This window comes from Eleutherodactylus coqui, chromosome 4, assembly GCF_035609145.1.
Source record: "Eleutherodactylus coqui strain aEleCoq1 chromosome 4, aEleCoq1.hap1, whole genome shotgun sequence".
Lineage (NCBI taxonomy): Eukaryota > Metazoa > Chordata > Amphibia > Anura > Eleutherodactylidae > Eleutherodactylus > Eleutherodactylus coqui.
In genome coordinates this window covers 141,755,594-141,778,440 of record NC_089840.1, presented here as the reverse complement: position 1 = coordinate 141,778,440, position 22,847 = coordinate 141,755,594, and the positions used below count along the sequence as shown (strand labels likewise).

The 22,847-nt window shown below is 44.0% G+C and overlaps 1 protein-coding gene across 7 annotated transcripts in view; it reads left to right on the top strand.

Moving 5' to 3' along the window:
* The window catches only part of PLXNA2 (plexin A2), a 322,079-nt gene that overhangs the window by 34,229 nt on the left and 265,003 nt on the right, over positions 1–22,847 (top strand). For all 7 annotated transcript variants that reach the window (XM_066600225.1, XM_066600224.1, XM_066600226.1 and 4 more), the window contains exon 2: positions 17,738–19,015. In XM_066600225.1, the coding sequence (XP_066456322.1) occupies positions 17,828–19,015 (1,188 nt within the window). In that variant the 5' untranslated portion in view covers positions 17,738–17,827. The remainder of the gene's footprint in view (positions 1–17,737; positions 19,016–22,847) is intronic.

Here is a 22,847-nt window from a genome sequence, read left to right as displayed (position 1 = left end):
AGGCACTGTACATATATGGAAGTAGGGCTACTCTACATATACAAATTCCATATTCAGGTACAGTGTAGTGTTTTTCCCAATAGAACACATAATTCTTAGGGGAGCACAGGCCGCTGAACCCCAGAACTAAGCTATGCGCCAGGCGGCAATGCCTTGTGAGTATGTCACCATTAATGGCCTTGACATTTATCACTGTGTTTTTACGGCACCACATTTGCTGATCAATCAGATAGGATAGTTTTATTGTTGATTTACAGCATGGTTAAGGGCGCTCGTACATCCTGTGGTTCATCCGCTCAGTCGCATGCGAATGAGTTCTGATTGAAACAATAAGTCCAGGTGCCACCTGGCAATTAGTGGTGATCCACATGTGGTTGAGTGGATCGACGCAGCTTGTATGAGCACCATAACACCGGCTAATTATCAATATGATTGCTCAGAAATAAGCAAATCATGCTTATAATTAGCGAGTGTAAATATGCCTTTAATGGGGTCTTATTCAGGCTTACCTCCCATCTGTGAATGAATGCACTGGAATCCAACGCTTCAAATGGTCGCAATTTTTTAACGACGTTTTATCGCAGCAAAATAGCCACGATAAAACTGTCATATGAATGAGGCCTTATGATTCGGTTTGATGACAACTGCTGATCTCAGGACTGCTCTTGACATGGATCACATTTATGGACAAGTAGAACTTACATGGAGATCCAATTGACAACGTTTGGCGCGATTAGGAAGTGAAAAATCCGACAAAGACGACCCAAGACTGTGGAGCAGCTAGAATCCTACATCAGACCAGAATGGTGAACCACATTCTCTCTCAAAACTCCAACAATTGGTCTCCTCACTTCCCAGAAGAGGGGATGCTACACAATGGTAGACATGGTCCTGCCCCAACTTTTATACCTCATGTCCACTGGTGGGCCGGAGTACACATGCACTAGCCTGCAGCGGAATCCAACTCTGCCCAAGGCCGAGGATAGTGCTTTCTGGCGCGCCACCGCTTATGTGCAATAGAGATTTTTTTAAATCTGCTTTTCTGCGGAATCCATGGACTCCCCAAAGAGTGCTCCTTTGCCATACAGCTAGCCGGTATGTGCCAGCTTTTTTCTGTATTTGAATGCGTGGCATACAGTTGCATGTGCATAGGGTTTAGGTTTGGCACAGGCACCCATTTGGCACCGTTTGATTCTGTCAGCTGACGGATCCATTTTGGCAGTGGGGTTCCGTTTTCTTGCTCCCATAACGGAGGGAAAAATGGAAACCCTACAGAATCCCAGCGCAACTGTGAATATAGTGTAGATTAAAATTTATTTTTTTTTGCCTTTTGTCAACCACTGATTGGACAATATTAGCGTGTCAATAGGCACTTATTCCCATTTACATGAAGCAATCCTCATGGTTTCCTCACTGTATGTGACTGATGATTTGTTTGCATACAGTACCATCATTGCCGGCTGTATATCCGCCGATCATGCAGGGAGATGTGCCGCCAACTGATGACTTCACTGGCCACATAAAGGAAGCCATCAACAACAAATGTGCGCTTGCAGCTAATTGCTGGCTTGTTCACGCAGGGCAATGATGGTGAACAAACATCAGTCTGTAAAAGGGGCTTCAGCTAGAAGTATTACTGTGTTTGCTTCTGTCAAGTTGTATGTGACCCCTTCGGATTTTCATAGGTTTTCTAGGACCGTATATACTATTTCAAATATGAAAGTTTAGTCCTTTTGTAGCAAACTGTTTTTACATTTTACTCCACGGCTCACCATACGCTTTCCAGGAAAGGACACATCAGCACTCCGACCCATTACCAGAACTGGTTCTCGCAGTCTCACCACAGACTAATCCCTGTTGTTGCCGCTCGTCTGTCTTAAATTCTTGCTTTTGTTTATAGGATGACAGATGTCTGCAGTCTGGCCAAACTAGTCACAGATATCAGTATTTTTATATACTCATGGGTCTGCGGGAAACTGCAAGTATGTGTTCCTGTACAGTAGCCGCCCTGATGGGTGAAATGGGGTGTCGGGCAGGAAAGGGCCGCCTATCAGTACTCAGCCCTTGTGTTTCTTCAGCTGCCTGCAATAGGAAATGTGCATGCCGGCAGAAGTGTTTCTCTGTCCTGGTATTATTACAGTGGGTGACTGCAGATGACAGGTAGGCCTGAACTTTGGTACTGCCAAAAAGTTCTGCGTTTATGAAAACCAGCTCGTATACACAGTGCTGAGAATTCAGTGTTGGGTACACTGTCGGTGCATTAGATGCGTGTACCCAGTGAGGACTGAGGAAGAGGTGCACACACCTCGAAATGCATATATCGGCTGGTTTTTATTAATAAACTGAGAACTTTTTGGCAATACCAATTTGCCAGGCCAAAATGCACCCATGAATGTATAGTGTCCACACATTAGACAGCACAGTCACAGGATGTCTATGTGAGGGCCAATACAAGAATCTCGGCTGCAGCTTTTTACCTGTCCATGTGCACATACCCGTATGCAGTTTTTGATCACATAGCTTGGTGTTTTTGCAAATCGATCAGCAATTGTGGAGCTCCATAGATAGTGATCAGCACTTCCGTATGTGCCACAACCATTGTTAGTATAATCATTCAGACCAGTCCAATATTATCAGCAGCGCTTCCGTGTTTCCACAGCGCGACGCCCAACTGACTGTAGGTGGCTTTTGGCACACCATAGCCTTTACGATCCCCCAACAAACCAGCTCCTATATCAGCTGATCCGCAGCACCTTCACAAGAGCAGATGATTGTCTCAGCGAGCGTTCATTCCCCATCGCCTGCTTGGATTCTCCCATGCTGGACGGTACTTGTGGCGTAGGCAGCGGCTGATTACCGTGCAGTACGACCACACACGATGGTTTGCTGTGCCCTCTTTGGCCGGACGACTACAGATTAAAGAAGTCGCACCGCCAGACAATGTTGTTGCAAAACAGCGGTGATTTTCTGTGAAGTGCACAGTTCTTCTCCTGAGCAGTAATTGGCGCGCAGAACACTACCGACGCCATTTAGTGTGTGAGAATCCACTTTCATGATCGGATGAGAACTTTATTAACCTCCTGACATCTGGATTGTTTTTGATTTTTATAGTTTTAAGCAGACAACTGTGTGTTTTTTATTTGAGAAGTGCAGATGTTCATGTTTCTCTGGAGTACATAATCATTCTTTAATGGGGTGCATCCCGCTCCGGCAGTCGCAGTGTTTACGAGCTGAGGAAAACTTCACTTTTCACATCAGCAAGCCTATTTCATTGGGTTGTAAATCAGTTCCAAGGGTATTGCATGTGTATCCTGAATGCCTGTGTGGTACGTATTGTAGCCTCTAGGTGTGTGAGATATGAGGGTGTTAGAACATACACACCTCTCCGATACCATTTACGATTCTAGAGGTTCTGTGTTTTTGCTGAAGCAATCTATAAAAATGTTTCTCCAATAGGAAGCAAACATGGAGCTGCAGAGCTCTTCTTTATGGGGCGGCCTCACACAGGCGCTTGTAAACGCCAGTCTAAAGCCCTGTGTTCGTAAACGCGTTCCTAACGCACCCCATCATTGCAATGGGTGATGTGATGCCCTAAAAATTGCACTAAAATAGAACATGCAGCGTTTGATATAGCGTGTGTTAGAAACGCCACGATAAAACGCTTGTCTGAGAAGCCCCATTGAAATCAATGGAGGCTCAATGCAGCGTTTTTAGTACGCGTTTCAAATGCCCGCTAAACGCTGTAAAAACCCGCCCGAGTGGCCTAAGGGCTCGTGTTTCACAGTGTACTGTGCGTGCGATGCACGGCCGCGTAATATGCGGTGAATGGAGTGTATGAAAGTCAATAGATGAGAAATAAATCGCAGCATGCTTTATTCCTCTGCGTACCACGTAGCGGAAGCCCTACATATTTGTATAGGCCGCATATGCAACAATGTCCATACACAACAGACTGTGTACAAGAGGCGTTTTCATACACAACTCACTATGAAACAGAACGGGGAGGGGAATTTAAAGAGAGTCGCACTGTGTATGACGTGTGCGTGTGATAGTAAGGCAGAGGCGGCAGCATCAAAGGTGTAGAATAAAGTTTAAAATCCTTTTATTGCTCCATATAGTAAAAGGCAACGTTTCGACTACATGTCTTTTTCAAGCCATATAGTCAAAACGTTGCCTTTTACTATATGGTAGCAATAAAAGGACTTTAAACTTTATTCTACACCTTTGATGCCGCCGCCTCTGCCTTACTGTTATGGATTGACCCGGGATTGGAGGTCAATGATCCCACTGACTGGTGGCTGTGCATATACCTACCTCGCCCATCTGGGAAAGCTGTGTTTGAGTGCTGCCGGACCTCTATGTATTGGGTGTGTGTGTGATAGGCAGGCATGTGCATTACATCCATATGCGGTCTCTGCCGGTAGACCAGGTATTTATAAATATCAGTACAACCAGAACAGCTGTGGACATGAGACCTGAATCTTCTGTTCTCTAAAATCTGCCCCAAAATGTTCTTTTTGCAGTAGTTGTATTTTGTCTTTTACATGATGATTTTGGAGAGATCTTAGTAGCTCATCTAGTTCTTGAATTTGTTGAATCCCTCATAAGTGGACTTGGCTCTAAGACTGGTGAAGAGTGGTGGTGGTGGCGGGGGGGGGGGGGGGGGGGTTTCCATCTACTCTTGTTCCCTCTTTATTTCTTCTCTTTATAGCACAACAAACACCCCTTCCCATTTCCTGCCTAATAACACATATTTGTCATATTTTGTCCAGATCTTATCAGAATTTAAGCTTGCTCTCATATTTGAAATATTCCATAAAAATGATTCGGCACTCATCTCTTTCCGCTCTACAAACACGGAGAACCTATCTGTAGTCCTGTTCCTGGCAAAGAACAAAGATTTAGATGTACCAATCCTCCCTGAAAACCAGAGATACCGCCCAATAAACATTGTATTGGGTGATTTAGCAGTTGGATGCTACAGATTGTCTCCAGATGTGCCCAAATTGTATCCCAGTATTTTACCACAGAACATGGACCAAACCCCCCGTAACCCGCTGACATTGGAGGCACCAGTCTGATTTTCTGTACTCCTTTTACATATACCTACAGGGGTAGAATGTAATTTGTATTGATCAACTGTGTTGCTGAATTTAATGTGAATAGACGACCATTATACTGATATAATTTACCAAGCTTGCTCCATTTTGTATTATAACTAGAGATATGTTAATTAACACTTTTCGCACCTAAGATGTGGTACAACCTCAACAGTAAAGGCTCGGTCCGTGAGGAGACTCCAATAACAAAATAAATGTGCATTTCCATATTACGTTTGTTAAGTCCGCTAGGTTTCACAGCATGGAGGATATGGATATAACTCCTATGTACGCCTAACCCAAATTCCCCATGAAGACCGTTCTCAGTTGTGTGTCATATAGTGCAACAATTCATGCAGAGGATAAAATTATAGAGCCCAGCAGAGTCTCATCAAGTCTGTCCGCACCGCCAGCAGAAATACACAGATGGTAAACGGGATGAAGAAATGCTGGTATATAGCAGTCCGGCGGCTGAAACCCCATCCCTCTAGATTCCCTCACAGCATCCGACATTGTAACCCATTGGGTTTGGTTTTTTTAGTCATCCATTTCAGAGGACAGTTAACAGTTTAAAAAAAAAAGGCAGACAACCCCTTTAAGAAAGACTAAATGGGGGTCAGTTAAATTTCCAAAATGTTTAGGTCAGAATCAAAATATATGAGTTTGAATTGTTTGTTCCAAGGAGACGTAATGATCCTCTTCTTGCTCTGACCGTGGACCTTTAGATTATTTTTTTTTTTACATTTGTGTTTTATGCATTTTGTTTGGCATTACTGATATTTGTGTTGTATGTTTTTGAATCCAATTTGCTGTATTGTATTCATATTATGTCAATGAGATATGGCGCCCTGAGAGTCTATTGCCCTTTTTTTCTACTATATGTTCCAGTTTTGTGGATACCACCAGCCATTTGTTTAGTGCACTTGGCGACCGTTCACATTGCTTAGCTTGCTCCGCTGAGCTGCCTTGTGGGTACTTTCCCTGCCCTGATGATGCTTGCACTGCAGCCCCGCCGCCCTCCTGGTCTTTGTTGTGGAATGGCTGCAGCGGTTTGCTGGTATCCAATCGGAGGTTACAGTGGTCCAGTGCCATTGTCCTGGCATAACTTCTCAGATGCTGGGAGCCATGATGCCAGGAGAACAGCACCTGAGCACTGGGGTCTGTGAATGGTTCTAGTGGTCAGGTGGTTCCTGTGCCAGAACAACAACCAGGAGTATCATGAGGTTGCAGTGCTAGATCGCCATGGCAGAGTACACGTAAGTGCCCCATCTTTTGTTATTTTAACATAGTTGAGCCTTTACTTAACCCCTTCCCACCACAGGACATAAATGTATGTCCATTTGCTGGGACTGCTTACTACCCAGAATGTAAGTTTAAGTCCTATGGATGGCATGGGCTCAGAAGCTAAGACTGCGCCATCTGCAGCAGGAGTTGGGTGAGAACAACGATCCTCGCTATTAACCCCTTACATGCTGTGATCAATGTTGATCTTCGCATGTCAAGGCTTCACAGAAGAAGTGTGCTTCCTCCATGATATCATCAACCCTCCACTGTATAATCTGTCATGGCCTACGATTGCTAACAATAGTGATAATGCATTTCAGTTCAGAAGTTCTGCAATGTATTATTATAGCGACCATAGGTCCACAGGTTCAAGTCCCATACGGGGACAAAAAAATGGAAAAAAATAAGATAAAATTTAAAAGTAGTAGAAAAAAAGTAAAACAGTAATAGAAAAACCTTTTTTGTGCACTTTCCCCTCTTTGTGTAAAAGAAAAAAAAAAGAAAGTTGGTATCATTGCTTCCTGTAACACTCTGTGCAAGTAATTGAACAAACTTTTTATCCTGCACAGCAAATGCTGTAAAAAGAAAAAGCTAAAAATCAGAGCCAATATGCCTTTTTCCCCCTTCATTTTGTCTTCTAAAGAAAACTTCAATAAAAGTAATCAAAAAGCCATAATATACCCCAAAATGGTACCAATAAAAACTACAGCCTGTAACACAAAAAAACAAGTTACGTTATTAGACTTTGAATGTAAAAATTTTTTTTTCCAAAAAAGGCTTTTTTTTGGTCTAACGGCCCCAAACCCATTGTGTTTTTTTAACACTGCGATATCGCTGCTTTTTTTTAACGCAAATGTCAATGGGATTTTCTAATGTTTAAAGACGCATCGCAAGTTGGCGCTTTTTGCGGTTTTTGTGCAGTGCGTTTTTAACATTAAAAAGTCCCATTGACAATCGCATGAAAAAAGCGCAGCGATATCGCAGCGTTAAAAAAAAAACCCGCAAGTGGGTGGTAGCCCTAAAAGTGGAAAAACCTAAAAAAAATTATTTCTTTTTTAAAATAACTGTACTAACCAAGAGGAAAAAAGACAAAATGTCATATATGCGTCATGATTATTAAAAAGAAAAAGAACTTTGACAGAATTTATGTATTTTTTTCCCTGTCTTCCCCAAAATGTTTTTAGAACCGTTATGCAATATATGTTTATGCGTGTATATGTGTGTGTGTATACATATATATCTAATATGTGTATATACACTACCGTTTAAAAGTTTGGGGTCACCCAAACAATTTTGTGTTTTCCATGAAAAGTCACACTTATTCACCACCATGCGTTGTGAAATGAATAGAAAATAGAGTCAAGACATTGACAAGGTTAGAAATAATGATTTGTATTTGAAATAACATTGTTTTTACATCAAACTTTGCTTTCGTCAAAGAATCCTCCTTTTGCAGCAATTACAGCATTGCACACCTTTGACATTCTAGCTGTTAATTTGTTGAGGTAAGCTTGTGAAATTGCACCCCACGCTTCTAGAAGCATCTCCCACAAGTTGGATTGGTTGGATGGGCACTTCTGGCGTACCATACGGTCAAGCTGCTCCCACAACAGCTCAATGGGGTTCAGATCTGGTGACTGCGCTGGCCACTCCATTACCGATAGAATACCAGCTGCCTGCTTCTGCTGTAAATAGTTCTTGCACAATTTGGAGGTGTGTTTAGGGTCATTGTCCTGTTGTAGGATGAAATTGGTTCCAATCAAGCGCTGTCCACTGGGTATGGCATGGCGTTGCAAAATGGAGTGATAGCCTTCCTTATTCAGAATCCCTTTTACCCTGTACAAATCTCCCACCTTACCAGCACCAAAGCAACCCCAGACCATCACATTACCTCCACCATGCTTAACAGATGGCGTCAGGCATTCTTCCAGCATCTTTTCATTTGTTCTGCGTCTCACAAACGTTCTTCTTTGTGATCCAAACACCTCAAACTTGGATTCATCCGTCCACAAGACTTTTTTCCAGTCTTCCTCTGTCCAATGTCTGTGTTCTTTTGCCCATCTTAATCTTTTTCTTTTATTGGCCAGTCTCAGATATGGCTTTTTCTTTGCCACTCTGCCCTGAAGCCCCAAATCCCGCAGCCGCCTCTTCACTGTAGATGTTGACACTGGTGTTTTGCGGGTACTATTTAATGAAGATGCCAGTTGGGTACCTGTGAGGCGTCTGTTTCTCAAACTAGAGACTCTAATGTGCTTATCTTCTTGCTTAGTTGTGCAACGCGGCCTCCCACTTCTTTTTCTACTCTGGTTAGAGCCTGTTTGTGCTGTCCTCTGAAGGGAGTAGTACACACCGTTGTAGGAAATCTTCAATTTCTTAGCAATTTCTCGCATGGAAAAGCCTTCATTTCTAAGAACAAGAATAGACTGTCGAGTTTCAGATGAAAGTTCTCTTTTTCTGGCCATTTTGAGCGTTTAATTGACCCCACAAATGTGATGCTCCAGAAACTCAATCTGCTCACAGCAAGGTCAGTTTTGTAGCTTCTGTAACGAGCTAGACTGTTTTCAGATGTGTGAACATGATTGCACAAGGGTTTTCTAATCATCAATTAGCCTTCTGAGCCAATGAGCAAACACATTGTACCATTAGAACACTGGAGTGATAGTTGCTGGAAATGGGCCTCTATTCACCTTTGTAGATTTTGCACAAAAAAACAGGCATTTGCAGCTAGAATAGTCATTTACCACATTTAGCAATGTATAGAGTGCATTTGTTTAAAGTTAGGACTAATTTAAAGTTATCTTCATTGAAAAGTACAGTGCTTTTCCTTCAAAAATAAGGACATTTCAATGTGACCCCAAACTTTTGAACGGTAGTGTATGTACCGAAAAAAATGGAACCAATAAAAACTAGTTTTCCGCGTAAAAAACAAGCCCCCATATGGCTTTATTTATGGAAAAATAAAAAAAAATATGGCTTTAGAAAAGTGGAGCTGAAAATTCCCGCAAAATCATTGCGTTCTTAAGATCAAAAAGGGGTTAAATAAAGTGTCCGGCAATCAGAGAATGCCTTTAACCTATCTATTAAAGTATACAAGTAATAACATGCAATAAATATTGAACTTTAAAAAATCAACAAATTTCTGCCAAGAGTCCAGAAGAGAAAGAAGGTGGAAATAAAACCATGGTAATCCCTACTATATCTACGTGTAGACCAACATATTGGGCCTTGGTGATCTTTACTCCAATAAATGAATTTTAAAGGGCTACCACATTTTTTATTCCTTCATTATGTAGCTAGCCCACCTGTGTATATATAAATGATCTAATGTTACCTTAGTCTGTTCTTTCTGTCTAAACCTCCAAGCCACTTTTTCCTCAAATGGTCATGTGATCTCAGTTTTGACCAGTTCAGATCTACTTGGGGGTTATGGAATTATTTTCTAGTCAATTTCGCAATCTGTGTGATGCTGTTACATTTATCTACCACATAAATCTCCCATCACAATTACTGATGATGATCACACAGCTCCTGTCACACAGTTGTAATAGAGGAGTTTACAGTTTATCCTTCTGACTGTATACTGTATTTCCTATGACATTATCTGTCACAACAAGCCCCCGAGACCACAGCGGGCTGCAGCACTGAATCCTGGTGGCCACGAAGGGGTAAGTATTTCTCTGTTTGTTATTCTCACACAAGGTTTTATCAGCAAACCGATATTAGTGTATCTTGACGCCACCAGAAGTACAGGTTGAGCCAAGATGCAAGGAATTGACAGGGGGTTGACGCCCCCTGTTTTTGATTGGCTGTCCTTTTTTTTGTTCCCTGGCTTCGCCCTCACAGGTCCTTGACCCACCACCAGAGTATATGATGCCAGCCTTGCTGTGCCTCTCCCTGGCTGCAGTCTCCCACCTCCTGCTGTGATTATCCCCGGCTGATTAATGCTGTAGCTGCTGGGCCTCTGGCTGGCAGCAGTGTCCCAGCTCCGCGCACCCTGTGTCTCTGATTGCTGGCTGCCCTGCTTAGGCTCTCCCAGCTGCCAGCCTCCCAGCTTAGCAGCATGCCGCTGATAGGCCGGCTCCTCCCACTGCTGTCCTGACCTCGGCAGTGTTAGCAGTCCTGCTGCTGTGCTCGTCAGCTGTCACAGCGAGGGAGGTAGCAGTGCGGCAGCCAATCAGTAACAGGAGGCGTCAACCCCCTGTCAAACTCCTTGTATCTTGGCTCCACCTGTAATTCTGGTGGCGTCAAGATACACTAATACCCAGCAAACCTGTTCATATTGTATATCTCTTAGTTATACCTGTTTGTAGTAAGGGTAGGAGATGGCTGCTATTACAGTTCCACACGGGGCAAATTTGTTGTTTAGGTTTCTGTGTCTGAAAATCAGTTTGTCATCTGAATGGAGTTGCTTTTGCAGTAGATTTCCATCCATTAAAGAAATGTTTTTATGTAGCTATATGTAACAATTGGTGAACGGGTGCTGTACCACCGAGAATTATGCAAGTTGCCTGCTTAGGAAATGTTGGTGAAAATTGCTATCGAGCAGTGTTTCCCAACTCCAGTCCTCAGGGACCCCCAACAGGTCATGTTTTCAGGATTTCCTCAGTATGGCACAGGTGATGTAATTATTGTCGGATCCTCAGACATTGCCACAGGTGTTCTTACTATAGGAGATCCTGAAAACATGACCTGTTGGTGGTCCCTGAGGACTGGAGTTGGGGACCCCCGCTATAGAGGACAAATCGGTGGCCCTGTGCAGTATCACATGTAACTACCTCTGTCATCTCCAGCCATCTTGGCTAATAAGTGGATCACATGTAACTACCGCTGTAATCTCCAGCCATGATGGCTAATAAGTAGATCACATGCAACTACTAATGTAATCTCCAGCCATGGTGGATAATAAGAGGATCACATGTAGCTACCGCCGTAATCTCCAGCCATAGTAGCTAATAAGTGGATCAAATGTAACTACCAGTGTAATCTCCAGCCATGGTGGCTAATAAGTGGATCACATGCAACTACTAATGTAATCTCTAGCCATGGTGGATAATAAGAGGATCACATGTAGCTACCGCCGTAATCTCCAGCCATGGTGGATAATAAGAGGATCACATGTAGCTACCGCCGTAATCTCCAGCCATGGTGGATAATAAGAGGATCACATGTAGCTACCGCCGTAATCTCCAGCCATGGTGGATAATAAGAGGATCACATGTAGCTACCGCCGTAATCTCCAGCCATGGTGGATAATAAGAGGATCACATGTAGCTACCGCCGTAATCTCCAGCCATGGTGGCTAATAAGTGGATCACATGCAACTATTGCTGTAATCTCCAGCAGTGGTGGCTAATAAGTGGATCACATGTAACTGCCGCTGTAATCTCCAGCCATGATGGCTACTAAGAGGCTCACATGCAACTATTGGAGTAATCTCCAGTCATGGAGGCTAATAAGTGGATCATATGTAACTACCAGTGAAATCTCCAGCCATGGTGGCTAATAAGAGGAGCTGCCTTGGATGACATTGTTTCAGATTTCTCTATTATAGTTACGCTGGTAGAAACTGCAAAGTGCAGGAGACTGGAAAACATATGTTTTCAGCCTAATTAGAGCTCTGTCATCGGCACCGTTGGTACGAGGGGACCTTGAAATGCTTGTGTGACATAATAAAATAGCAATAAGTGAAGTGACGGTACATAGGGCTGCACCGAACAACCAACTGTGAAATAAGGCTGTCTACAAACATATGGCCGCCTATGAATACACCCGACCATTAGAAGATCATACTTGAATGCAGATTAGTCAGAGAATGTTTCTTATATATTCCCCAGCCAAGTATCAAAATAGAGAACTTCACAGATGCTGCGAGCGACCCTCAAATGTCATAAATATGACCCCATAAATTAGTCTCATCCCTTGAAAGAGTCGTACGTCATGCACTTGCTGCTAGCTTTCCATCTATAGGTTGCAGACCGCTCGCCAGCTAAGCAGGTGAAAGCTATACATTGTGCTTGTGATTTATACCTCCCGTAGGACCGAGTGAAGCCGTAATGTTTGAAGTCAGAATGTTCCTACTTCAAAGGTCATTCGGTTCTGGGCCATAACTCTCTATTACCTCTCCGGAGGATCCTGTGCCTTGACTGGCCAGGAGTTCTCTTAAAGTTGCCGTAAAGGTTATAATGTCGCTGGAAAGTGCGAAAGGTTGAGAGATCGCTGACATTAGTTGTATAGTTACCTGGACACTTTCTGAAGACTTTTTGGCCTTTGTTGAAAAGGTCAAGACCTTATCTAACGTGTCTTATGAATATAGATTATATGTACATCCTGTATATTAAAGTGGACGTGTTCAGCAGGAATAGACTATATGCGCAGAAGACAATGGATTAGCATCACGGTGCCTGTCCCAAATGATGGTTTGACATCACAATGCAAGGAAGCGCTCTTTTAGGGTCCGTTCATAGGACATTGATTCGGTTCAGAACTGCAGCAGACTTCACCCTTTTAATTGAATTTAAATCGAAGGGGTGAAATCTGCTGCAAATCAGCGGCGTGTGAATGCACTCTAAGGCCTCATGTCCACTTGAAAAATACAATCCGCGCAGAATCTGCTGCGGATTATCGTGGCGGATTCTGCGCGGATTTGCTTTAAATGGTATTTTTTTTGCATGCAGATATCCGCACACATTGCTATCAATGTGATAGCAATGTTGCCGATCCGCGCGGAATCCGCAGCAGAATGGAGCATGCTGCGTTTTTCCTCCCGTGCGTGAAAAACGCAATTCTTTTAAAATGCCATCCGCAGGTGCAAAAATCAATTTAATGGACCGCGGATGGCCAATAATTCCCTATGGGCGAAATCCGCTGCGGAATCCGCAATTCCATTTATCTAGTGGACATGAGGCCTTACAGTCGCTCTCTCAGCTAAAGGGCGCATAAAAATGTTTATTTGCCTAATTTGGGCTTTTGCATACTGATGTATTTGCTCACCTTTTTTGCGCGCACAAATTCGCTTGCGCAAAATGCAGAGAGGAGCACCCATTGATTTCAGTAGATTCCCTCAAATGATGCATTTTTGCACACAAATATTTCACACAAAAATATATACAATATGCTCTATTTTTGTGTGCGCTCTCACCAAAAGCACCATAGAAGTACAAATGCGCGCCCGATCCGCACAAAATCGCACAATGAAGTGCGCAATTTCACAGGGAAATTGATAACACTATTGACTGATTAGATTGCACAGCCTGTTAAATTATGGTGCACGTGTTTACCCTGCGCCCATGTGAATGGTCCTGTCAGCGCAGAAAAGCGCAATAGTGCTCCCTTCACAGCACAAGTACGTCACGCTATCACGAGCGTATCTACGCTTATGCTCATCTGCAGGAGCCCTTATTATGTAAAGGTCCCACCAACAAATGCTCGTTCCTACAGCGGTCACATTATTTACTCAGCACCTCCTGATTACTGACAGCACTTGTAAAAGATGGTAAGAACAGTTGTTCATCCCTCACATTCTAAAGCGGTCTGTGTGACTGTCAGACAAACCAGCACCAATCTGGTTGATTGGCACTCGGATCAAGCCATGCAAGGGACATTTCACAGGGGTTGGAATTGCGCTGCCGGACGCAACCAAACCCGCAGCTGCAGAATTCCACATCAAGATCTGCAGGCATAACTGTGGATTCTGGTGCAGAACTGCCAGCAGGTTTCAAGCCATTTTCAATACCACATCAATGTCTGCAGGTAGCCTGCGGATTTTGATGCAGAATTCATCGCGGTGCGTCCTGCAGTATAATTCAGTCCTGTCTGACAGGTCCCTAAAACTACCTCAACTAGAGATGAGCGAACGTGTTCGGCTCCGCCCCTTTTCGCCCGGACACCGAACTTCGCGTGGAATTCCGTGTTCGGGCGAAAAAAGTTCGGGGGTCGCCGTGGCAGCGCGGGGGGTTGCGGCGGGGAGTGGGGGGGAGAGGGAGAGAGAGAGGGCTCCCCCCTGTTCCCCGCTGCTGCCGCCCGCGCCGCCGCGCCTCTCCCCGCCCCCCGGCGCCCCCCGAATACTTACGCGCGAACACGGAAGTCCTCGGAAAAGCCGGTGTTCGGGTGCGTAAGTGTTCGTTAAGAACACGTTCGCTCATCTCTAACCTCAACGGATGGCAGTTAGAAGGGCTGAGTTCACATTTGCGTGTACGACCCGGCTTGAGTACTGGAACTGCCAGATGGACCGTTCCCCATTGAGTATAATGGGGTCCATGCAGGCCAACGTTTTCCTGGATGAAATATTTCTGCCGGACCTGCGTCGGATCCTCCAAACGGAAGTCCCAGCGCAGATGTGAACAAAATAATCTGAAAATAAAGTAGTAGATTGTGGGATCGCCTGCCATTGGAGTGTAAATCCAGAGAAGGAATGTATAAGGATAGTAGAAATCTCTTAATAAAAGAAGACTGTGTGTTGGTGCTATTAATCATACAGAGAGAGAAGACGCTCGTTGTGCCAAGCAATTCTTATCTGCCAACAAGTGAATCAATTTCTATGGTTAAGTATGTGTATTAAAGCTATTGGTTGCTGGCTGTGTGTCAGATCTCAATTTGGGGCAGTGCGGTCCGATCACACGTTTTTGCTCGCTTGACGTATGCGTGCGCACCCTCTTTAATCTCCTTTCAGTTCACCGTCAACAATTACAAGCAGACTGCAGAAAAATGCCTACAATTAAGGCTCCGGCACGTCCGGTCCACCTCGGTCTTCAGCAGTGTTCTTCTATCCTCGTACGTCGTATACAATGGCTGGATGGCGCCCGCGCATTCCCCGCAAGGCCTAGGTGCACAGAGATAAAAGAAGCCTCCTTTGACTCCTATTTTTTTTGTTCTGAGGCCAGAAATGCTTAGAGATAATGACAGTGAAATAATGGCTGGTGGGCCTCCACTCCACACAGATGCTGATCATCTGTCTAATATTCCCCGTGGGACGAGGCGTTCAGGATCTGCCGCTCTGTTCCATATTTAATCTTGTGATTGCACTCGGTAATGCTGTTGCTTGTGCTCGCTGCAGGGAAGGGAGGCTTTAACTTATTCTTGTTGTATTTTGCATTGCTGGGAGTGAAAAAACAATTATTATACAAGGGACCCATAAATGGGAAACGCTGTTCAACACCTGTTATGAACAAAAACAGCCAAGAGGGGAAAGGTTTGTCTTGTGCGGCTTTGGCAGTGACTTATAGAGCAAGCCTGTTGCCTTTTGCAATATGCTGCAACATTCCCATTGTTTGCTGATGGAGACTATTTGCCTCTGTGACAACTAGAATTGTTCACCTTACATAGAAAATTAAATTCAATAGGTCACAAGTTGCTATCCGTATTGTCAGCTAATGCTTTGATGAGTGTGTTTGTGACTGGCTCAATGGAAAATTAACATAAACACTTTGGGAAGGAAAAACAGTATTTATTGTCACTTAATGTCGGCCTCCAGGCTGTAACTGTTAAGTTGTTTTTAGACGTAATGATTATCATTCAAAGAAATCGTTCAAATGGGTGAAAGTGAGCGATAACTGTGTGGTCTAAATGAGAACCAAATACTGACCGGCAAACGAGAATCTTTCGCTTTTCTTTTGTCATTCATTTCATGCAAAAGACAAAAGGATAGCCTAATGGTTCTACCCACCCAAAAGAGAACGATATAAAATTATATACTTGATTGACAAACATGCACTCAAAACAGACAAAGACACTTTAAAATTAAGGAATAGGTGGCTGAACTAAATCCATGAATTGAATATATATTGCTGGGCAGGCTGTGAGGACACTTTTCTTTAGCCACTGATATATTCACACAGCATGCAGTGTTTGGGGAAATTACGTAACTGTTGGCAACCAATAAATGTAATATGTATGCCCTAGGACTGCTCTCTTTTTATACAATTTAATTTTATGCAGGCAGAAAAATCATTGTTGGTTCGTTCATTAATACTTCGGTTTAAACAGATTTTTCATTCCCTTTCATTCACTTATACCGGCACGGAATGATTCTTGGTTGAATGAGCCAACGATGCATTTATCTGTATAAACAGGCTTCATTAGTGTGAATGAGTTTGCTCGTTCAAACAAGAATCGGCTGATCTATAAGAACCATTATGGACAGTATTCCGACTGTATCAAAGCCGCTAAATGTAGGGAAGGAATGCTTATATACAGGTATGTTGTATATACAATAGTCTGACTCACAGAGAGAATGCAGCCAGTAGTTGGCATTGAGTGTATCACTCTCCTATTTGTGGTTGGGAATTCGTCACCCTTGACAAACCTCACTGCTGCCGATCACATGACTGGCTCTGTTGACTAGAGGAGGACAGGCGTCCAGCCCGCCAACCACAAATGCTGTCGGTTTGTGACACAGAATATTAGTTATGTTCTCTGATTATCTGATTACATAAACTTGGCAAAAATATTCAATGATAGTCAAAAGTGACAACTGATATGGCTGCACATTCTGTTACTTTTGCAAAAATGGCTGCCACTACAACAAAGCCTTAATATCTCTGAAAAAAACCATAATTGCTCTGAACTTTGCCTATCAATGTACTTACTGATCTGCTAATGGGAAGGCTCCTGTAAACTATCAGCGCACAGATGTCTTTATATTAACCAGCCTGTAATATGAATGATTCTTATTAGCAGAGGCGTAAGTTGGAGCTTCTGGGCCCCAATGCAAAACCTGTAACGGCCCCAACTGTAGTGCTTTGTTCAAAGTACTGGGCTCCCTATGGAGAAGAGAGACCTTATGGGCCCGGGTCCAACCGCATCCCCTATAGTTATTTCCTTGCTATTATGCAGATTGTCCAAAAATAATTGTGGATTTCACTGGTCGGGTCATGTCTGGTATAAGCATTTGGGTGGCTCCTCATAATAGTGATGTTACTGTTATTAGATCACAGGGGAAAGTCCTGATATCGGTGGTCATCCCAAGAGCTTTACGTCAGGTGTATAGAGTGTTAATGTTTTTGCAAGGCTTTAGATTTACTATTTTCCAGTAGCAGGAGAGCAGAGACCCCTAGAACTGATATCTTCTATCACTTGTAAAGGTGCCCATCAATAGACAGACTCCTATACTTCACAAAGAGGCCCATGCTAGTAATGGAGACGAGCACGGCGGGGATGCTCTGAGGCTCCTTACCTGGAGACACTCGATAGCAATTAGCTTACAAAGCATCTATTTTCATTGATAGACTTGTAGTCAAGACTTTTGGCTGGATTGAATAGCAGTCAATGTTAATTCCGTATATTACAGACAGTATGACGGCCTACAATATCCAAATGCTACATGCATGCTAATTGTATTTTTTTGATTTGTCTTTCAGAACCATGTAAAGAAGACTTCAACTGTTGGAGGCGTTAAATACCAAAGGGAGCTTGGGTTCCATCTCTCTTCCTTTCCCTAATCCAACACCATGGAACAGCAGAGGCGGACAGAGAAATCTCTCCATTTCCACAGTCGGGCAGCTTCTATGGTCTTGCTGGTTTTGGCCATGTTGTCTTTAGGAATCCCTGGTGCTTCTCTCACCAATATATTTCATGCTGAGCAAAGAGACTGGATTTTTAGTCACCTCACTGTGCACAAGAGCACAGGGGCCGTCTACGTGGGCGCAGTAAATCGCATTTATAAGCTATCAGGAAACTTAACTCTGTTGGTGTCCCATAATACTGGTCCTGGAGAGGACAATAAATCCTGCTACCCTCCTCAGAATGTGCAGCCATGTAGTGAACCTCGTACACTGACCAACAATGTGAACAAACTTTTAATTATTGACTATTCTGAGAACCGCCTGTTGGCATGTGGTAGCTTGTACCAAGGTGTCTGTAAGCTTCTACGTTTGGATGACCTTTTTATACTGGTAGAACCATCTCATAAGAAAGAGCACTACCTCTCTAGTGTCAACGAGACCGGTACAATGTACGGTGTGATTGTTCACACTGAAGGTCAGGACGGCAAACTCTTCATTGGAACTGCAGTAGATGGCAAGCAGGATTATTTTCCTACTCTTTCAAGTCGTAAGTTGCCTAGGGATCCCGAATCATCTACCATGTTGGATTATGAGCTCTACAGTGACTTTGTGTCATCCCTCATCAAGATTCCTTCTGATACTCTCGCTTTGGTTTCTCATTTTGATATTTTTTACATTTATGGTTTTGCCAGCGGCAATTATGTTTATTTCCTCACTGTACAACCGGAAACTCCTGAAGGTATTTCTAGTAATTCAGCAAATGACCTATTCTACACCTCTCGAATTGTGCGGTTATGCAAAAATGATCCAAAATTTCACTCTTATGTTTCCCTACCGATTGGATGCACAAAAAACGGGGTGGAGTACCGGCTACTGCAAGCTGCCTATCTAACAAAGCCAGGCGCCACATTAGCTAGGTCTTTGAAAATATCCGTGCGGGATGATGTGCTTTTTGCAGTCTTCTCTAAAGGCCAAAAGCAGTATCACAACCCGCCTGATGACTCCACACTCTGTGTTTTCCCCATCAAGACCATCAACTTTCTCATCAAGGAAAGACTACAGTCTTGTTATCAAGGAGAAGGAAATCTGGAGCTAAACTGGCTTCTGGGGAAGGACGTGCAGTGCACTAAAGCTGTAAGTGTCTTGTCTTTCATATTGGTTATGCATATTATGTTCTTCTCGGTATCCCAAGGAGGTGAACATGATGAACACATAACATGACTACTCAACCTGGGTTTCCTTCACCCATTATGTTTGCCTTTTTTCACAAAGCATCATCATTTCATCCTCTTTTCCCCTTTGTTGGGAACAATAAGAGAACTGTAATATTGCAGTTGCGGACCGCAAACGATCTGCCAAGTAGTGGGATGCACCATTTATTAGGAGGCATATAAAGGGGTGCACAGTAATACTACGGTGAGCCTTGGCTGTACACCCTGCAGAGATTTTGCAGAGTTTTGTGTTTCTTGGGCTCTGTTAACAAAAAGAAAGCCTGTCCTGTGTAGGTTGGAGGAGCATATTTTAAGAAGTCTTCATATAGTAAGGCCTCATGCCCACACCGTGACCGACTCCGCCAGCGGAATATCATAGCAGAGTCCACCATGGCACCCCACAAAGCTCCCATACTCACCACTTCAGATCTGCTGTACGCATCCCGCATGGAGGGCCGGCACACATGCGCAGCACAGCGCTTGCAGTGTCGGATAATCCGCAGCGTGAACATTGATAGTTGCCGGACAACGCCACGGATTTTCGTTGCATAAAACACAGCAAAACTCCTGCTGTGGGCATTAGCCCTAAGCCTGGGCTCACATGGGTGGATTTGTATTGCATTTTTTTTTGTTCACACTCGTGGATCCCAGGTGCGTATTCTGTAAGGGGAAGAAAAATTGCATCATGCTCTGTTTTACCGCGGAGTCCTCGTGGACGGCTTCCATTGATGGAGACCGTCCGACCTGTAGCCCATATGCCGTTATCTTGGCATATGGGCTGCGGGTATGCTTTACATCGCAAAACAACGGTGTGGAACATATAAATTAATAAATAAACAAACAAACAAAAAAGTACTGTGTATGACCGCCTGTAAGCCTAAGGGAGGTAAGCAGGGCCACCGGCCGGGCTCACAGCCGGAATCCGCTGCGGGCCTTCTGCGAATCCATCCTGCTCATGTGAGCCTGGCCTTAATCAGTATGCAGTAGGATTTAGGCCTCATGTTCATGGTGGCCATAATATAGCTTGGAATGGCCATCTCCTGTGAACCATAAGGCAGAGTCGCTCTGTACAAGCAGACAACCGCCGACCTTGTATTACCCATAAAACTGTATTTCCCTGCAACAACCAGTACATGGGTAATACCTGGCTGGTCGCAGCATGCCAGGAGCTGCTTGCTGGGGGTGCCAAGGGCATTTTGGAAGGGTTTGTCTCTAATATGGTGGCTGTATAAGGGTACCGGCTTTTTATTTCCTCTGATTTGGAGTTCCATGTGCGACTCTGACAGATAACTTCACCCCGGTTCACGCAGCCGTACAGAGATGAGCGCGATGTACGTACCGGGAGCCTTGGGCTCACCCCGTAACCAGAGCTGGATTCTACAAGATTCCTCCCGCTCCGCTGTTATTTGAAGTGATTAGAAGCTCTTTCTCCTGGAGCTTCTCAAGGGTTTCCTCAAGCTGTTCTGTAGAGCATGTTCACTAGGGATGTTTTCTTAAAGCAAGCTTGTCACACAGTCTGTATTGTGTTAAGGATTTTGTTTCCTTGTCTGCCATCAGTATCTTAAATTCCCCTAGTTCATGAACTTTTGGGAGAGATCACTGGGCTCTTATAAATATGATGATTACATTAAGCAGTTTAATGAAACCACAGGAATGTTAACTTGGAAGAACCGCAGCCGCCGCGCTGGAGAGCTCCGCCGGGACCCTCTCTTGTCTCACTTGTTGGGTCAGGCGGGTAGTCAATATTGTTCTCTTTAAGTGACATCTTGTAAAGCATTATTAAGTATTTAACTTCTGCTGACCTGTCAATCAGGTAACAACTTGTGGCTTAGAATCAGTGTATAAGGATCCAGAGAATCTGCATTTAGACATCACTAGTTATCAAACCACGAGGGACAATTGGTGGCTTAAATATTGCTACGAGCATTGGCTGGACATTTGCATGTCAATTTATACAGAATTGTTCATCTTCTGACTTATTCCAGTAATGTACATTGGGGGCCCAATCACATTTGCATGTACATAAGCACGATAAGTCAGCGGTTTTCCACAAATGCCACTTCTACAGTGGGCATAAGTAATTTCCCAAAGAGATTAAGGAGAAAGCAGCAAACTTCAGTAGATGATAAAGGGGTATTCCCACCTCAGACACTTATGATATATTCACATGAGGTAACTTAAATGTCTGAAAGATTTGGGTTCCGCCTCTGGTACAAATGTCTAGGATGGGAATACCCCTTTACCTGCCTAAAGCACCATAAACTAACTTATGGGGCTATTAGTGGGGGCGACAAGGAGCCGGTGCTGTATCTTCCATACTTGCCTGCTTCCTGTTGCTCGCCACCAATGTCCACCCGCCAGCCAAAAATCTAACTATTTCGAGATCCTGTGCGCATGCTTGCCCATAGACTTGTATAGAAGAGCTCGCGCACGCAACTCTGAAGAGTCAGATCTTTGGCCGGCGTGCGGACTTTAGCAGTGGGAACCAGGGAGCAGATGATGTAATATACAGCACCTGGCTCCCTGCTGCCCTGTAACTTCGTTTTTGGTACTTTAGGCAGGTGGCAGGTTCTGTTTAAGATAACTATCATGGATATCCATAGAAAATATCCTGAAAAGTAAGAGCCATATGCAACTTTCTATTTGGAAATCTGCTGACTCAACGGTTCTTGCATCCTTTAACTATATGCTTAAATATTAGTAACATAGTAACATAGTTCGTAAGGCTGAATGAAGACAATGTCCATCTAGTCCAGCCTGTAGGGTATTAGGGTATTGTATAACTGGCGATGTCTTTGTGTGAACTGCATGGGTCCCTGGCTTTGCCCTGTATTTTTTGTGAGCAATGCTCAATCACCTTTTTTGGCACCATAGACTTTGAGGGACAGCATGGATCCTGCTGCAATGTGTTAATACCAGCTGTGCCATTATAGAATTTGCAATTAATGTAGAAAAGCTGATAATTTGGAAACAGTTAAATATTTTTGTTTTGCTTTTCTTAACATAGTAAATTAGTACATTTTGGGCTGTTTATTTATGGACAGATGGAGTTTTATGCTATCGGAGTCAATTAAATGCATTCTTTTTAAGGATATTTTTAAGAAAACAAGTTAAATTATAGGAGCAAAGTGCATTCTCCATAATTATCTTTCAATTACAGTTACCCAACTGTAAGAAATTGGGATAGAGCTTTATCAGTTATGTGGCTACAAGGCACATGTACATGTGTCTGTGTGGTAAGCAGTCAGATGGACATGTGTCTGTGTGGTAAGCGGTCGGGTGGACATGTGTCTGTGTGGTAAGCAGTCGGGTGGACATGTGTCTGTGTGGTAAGCGGTCGGGTGGACATGTGTCTGTGTGGTAAGTGGTCGGGTGGACATGTGTCTGTGTGGTAAGCGGTCAGGTGGACATGTGTCTGTGTGGTAAGCGGGTCGGGTGGACATGTGTCTGTGTGGTAAGCGGTCGGGTGGACATGTGTCTGTGTGGTAAGCGGTCGGGTGGACATGTGTCTGTGTGGTAAGCGGTCGGGTGGACATGTGTCTGTGTGGTAAGCGGTCGGGTGGACATGTGTCTGTGTGGTAAGCGGTCGGGTGGACATGTGTCTGTGTGGTAAGCGGTCGGGTGGACATGTGTCTGTGTGGTAAGCGGTCGGGTGGACATGTGTCTGTGTGGTAAGCGGTCGGGTGGACATGTGTCTGTGTGGTAAGCGGTCGGGTGGACATGTGTCTGTGTGGTAAGCGGTCGGGTGGACATGT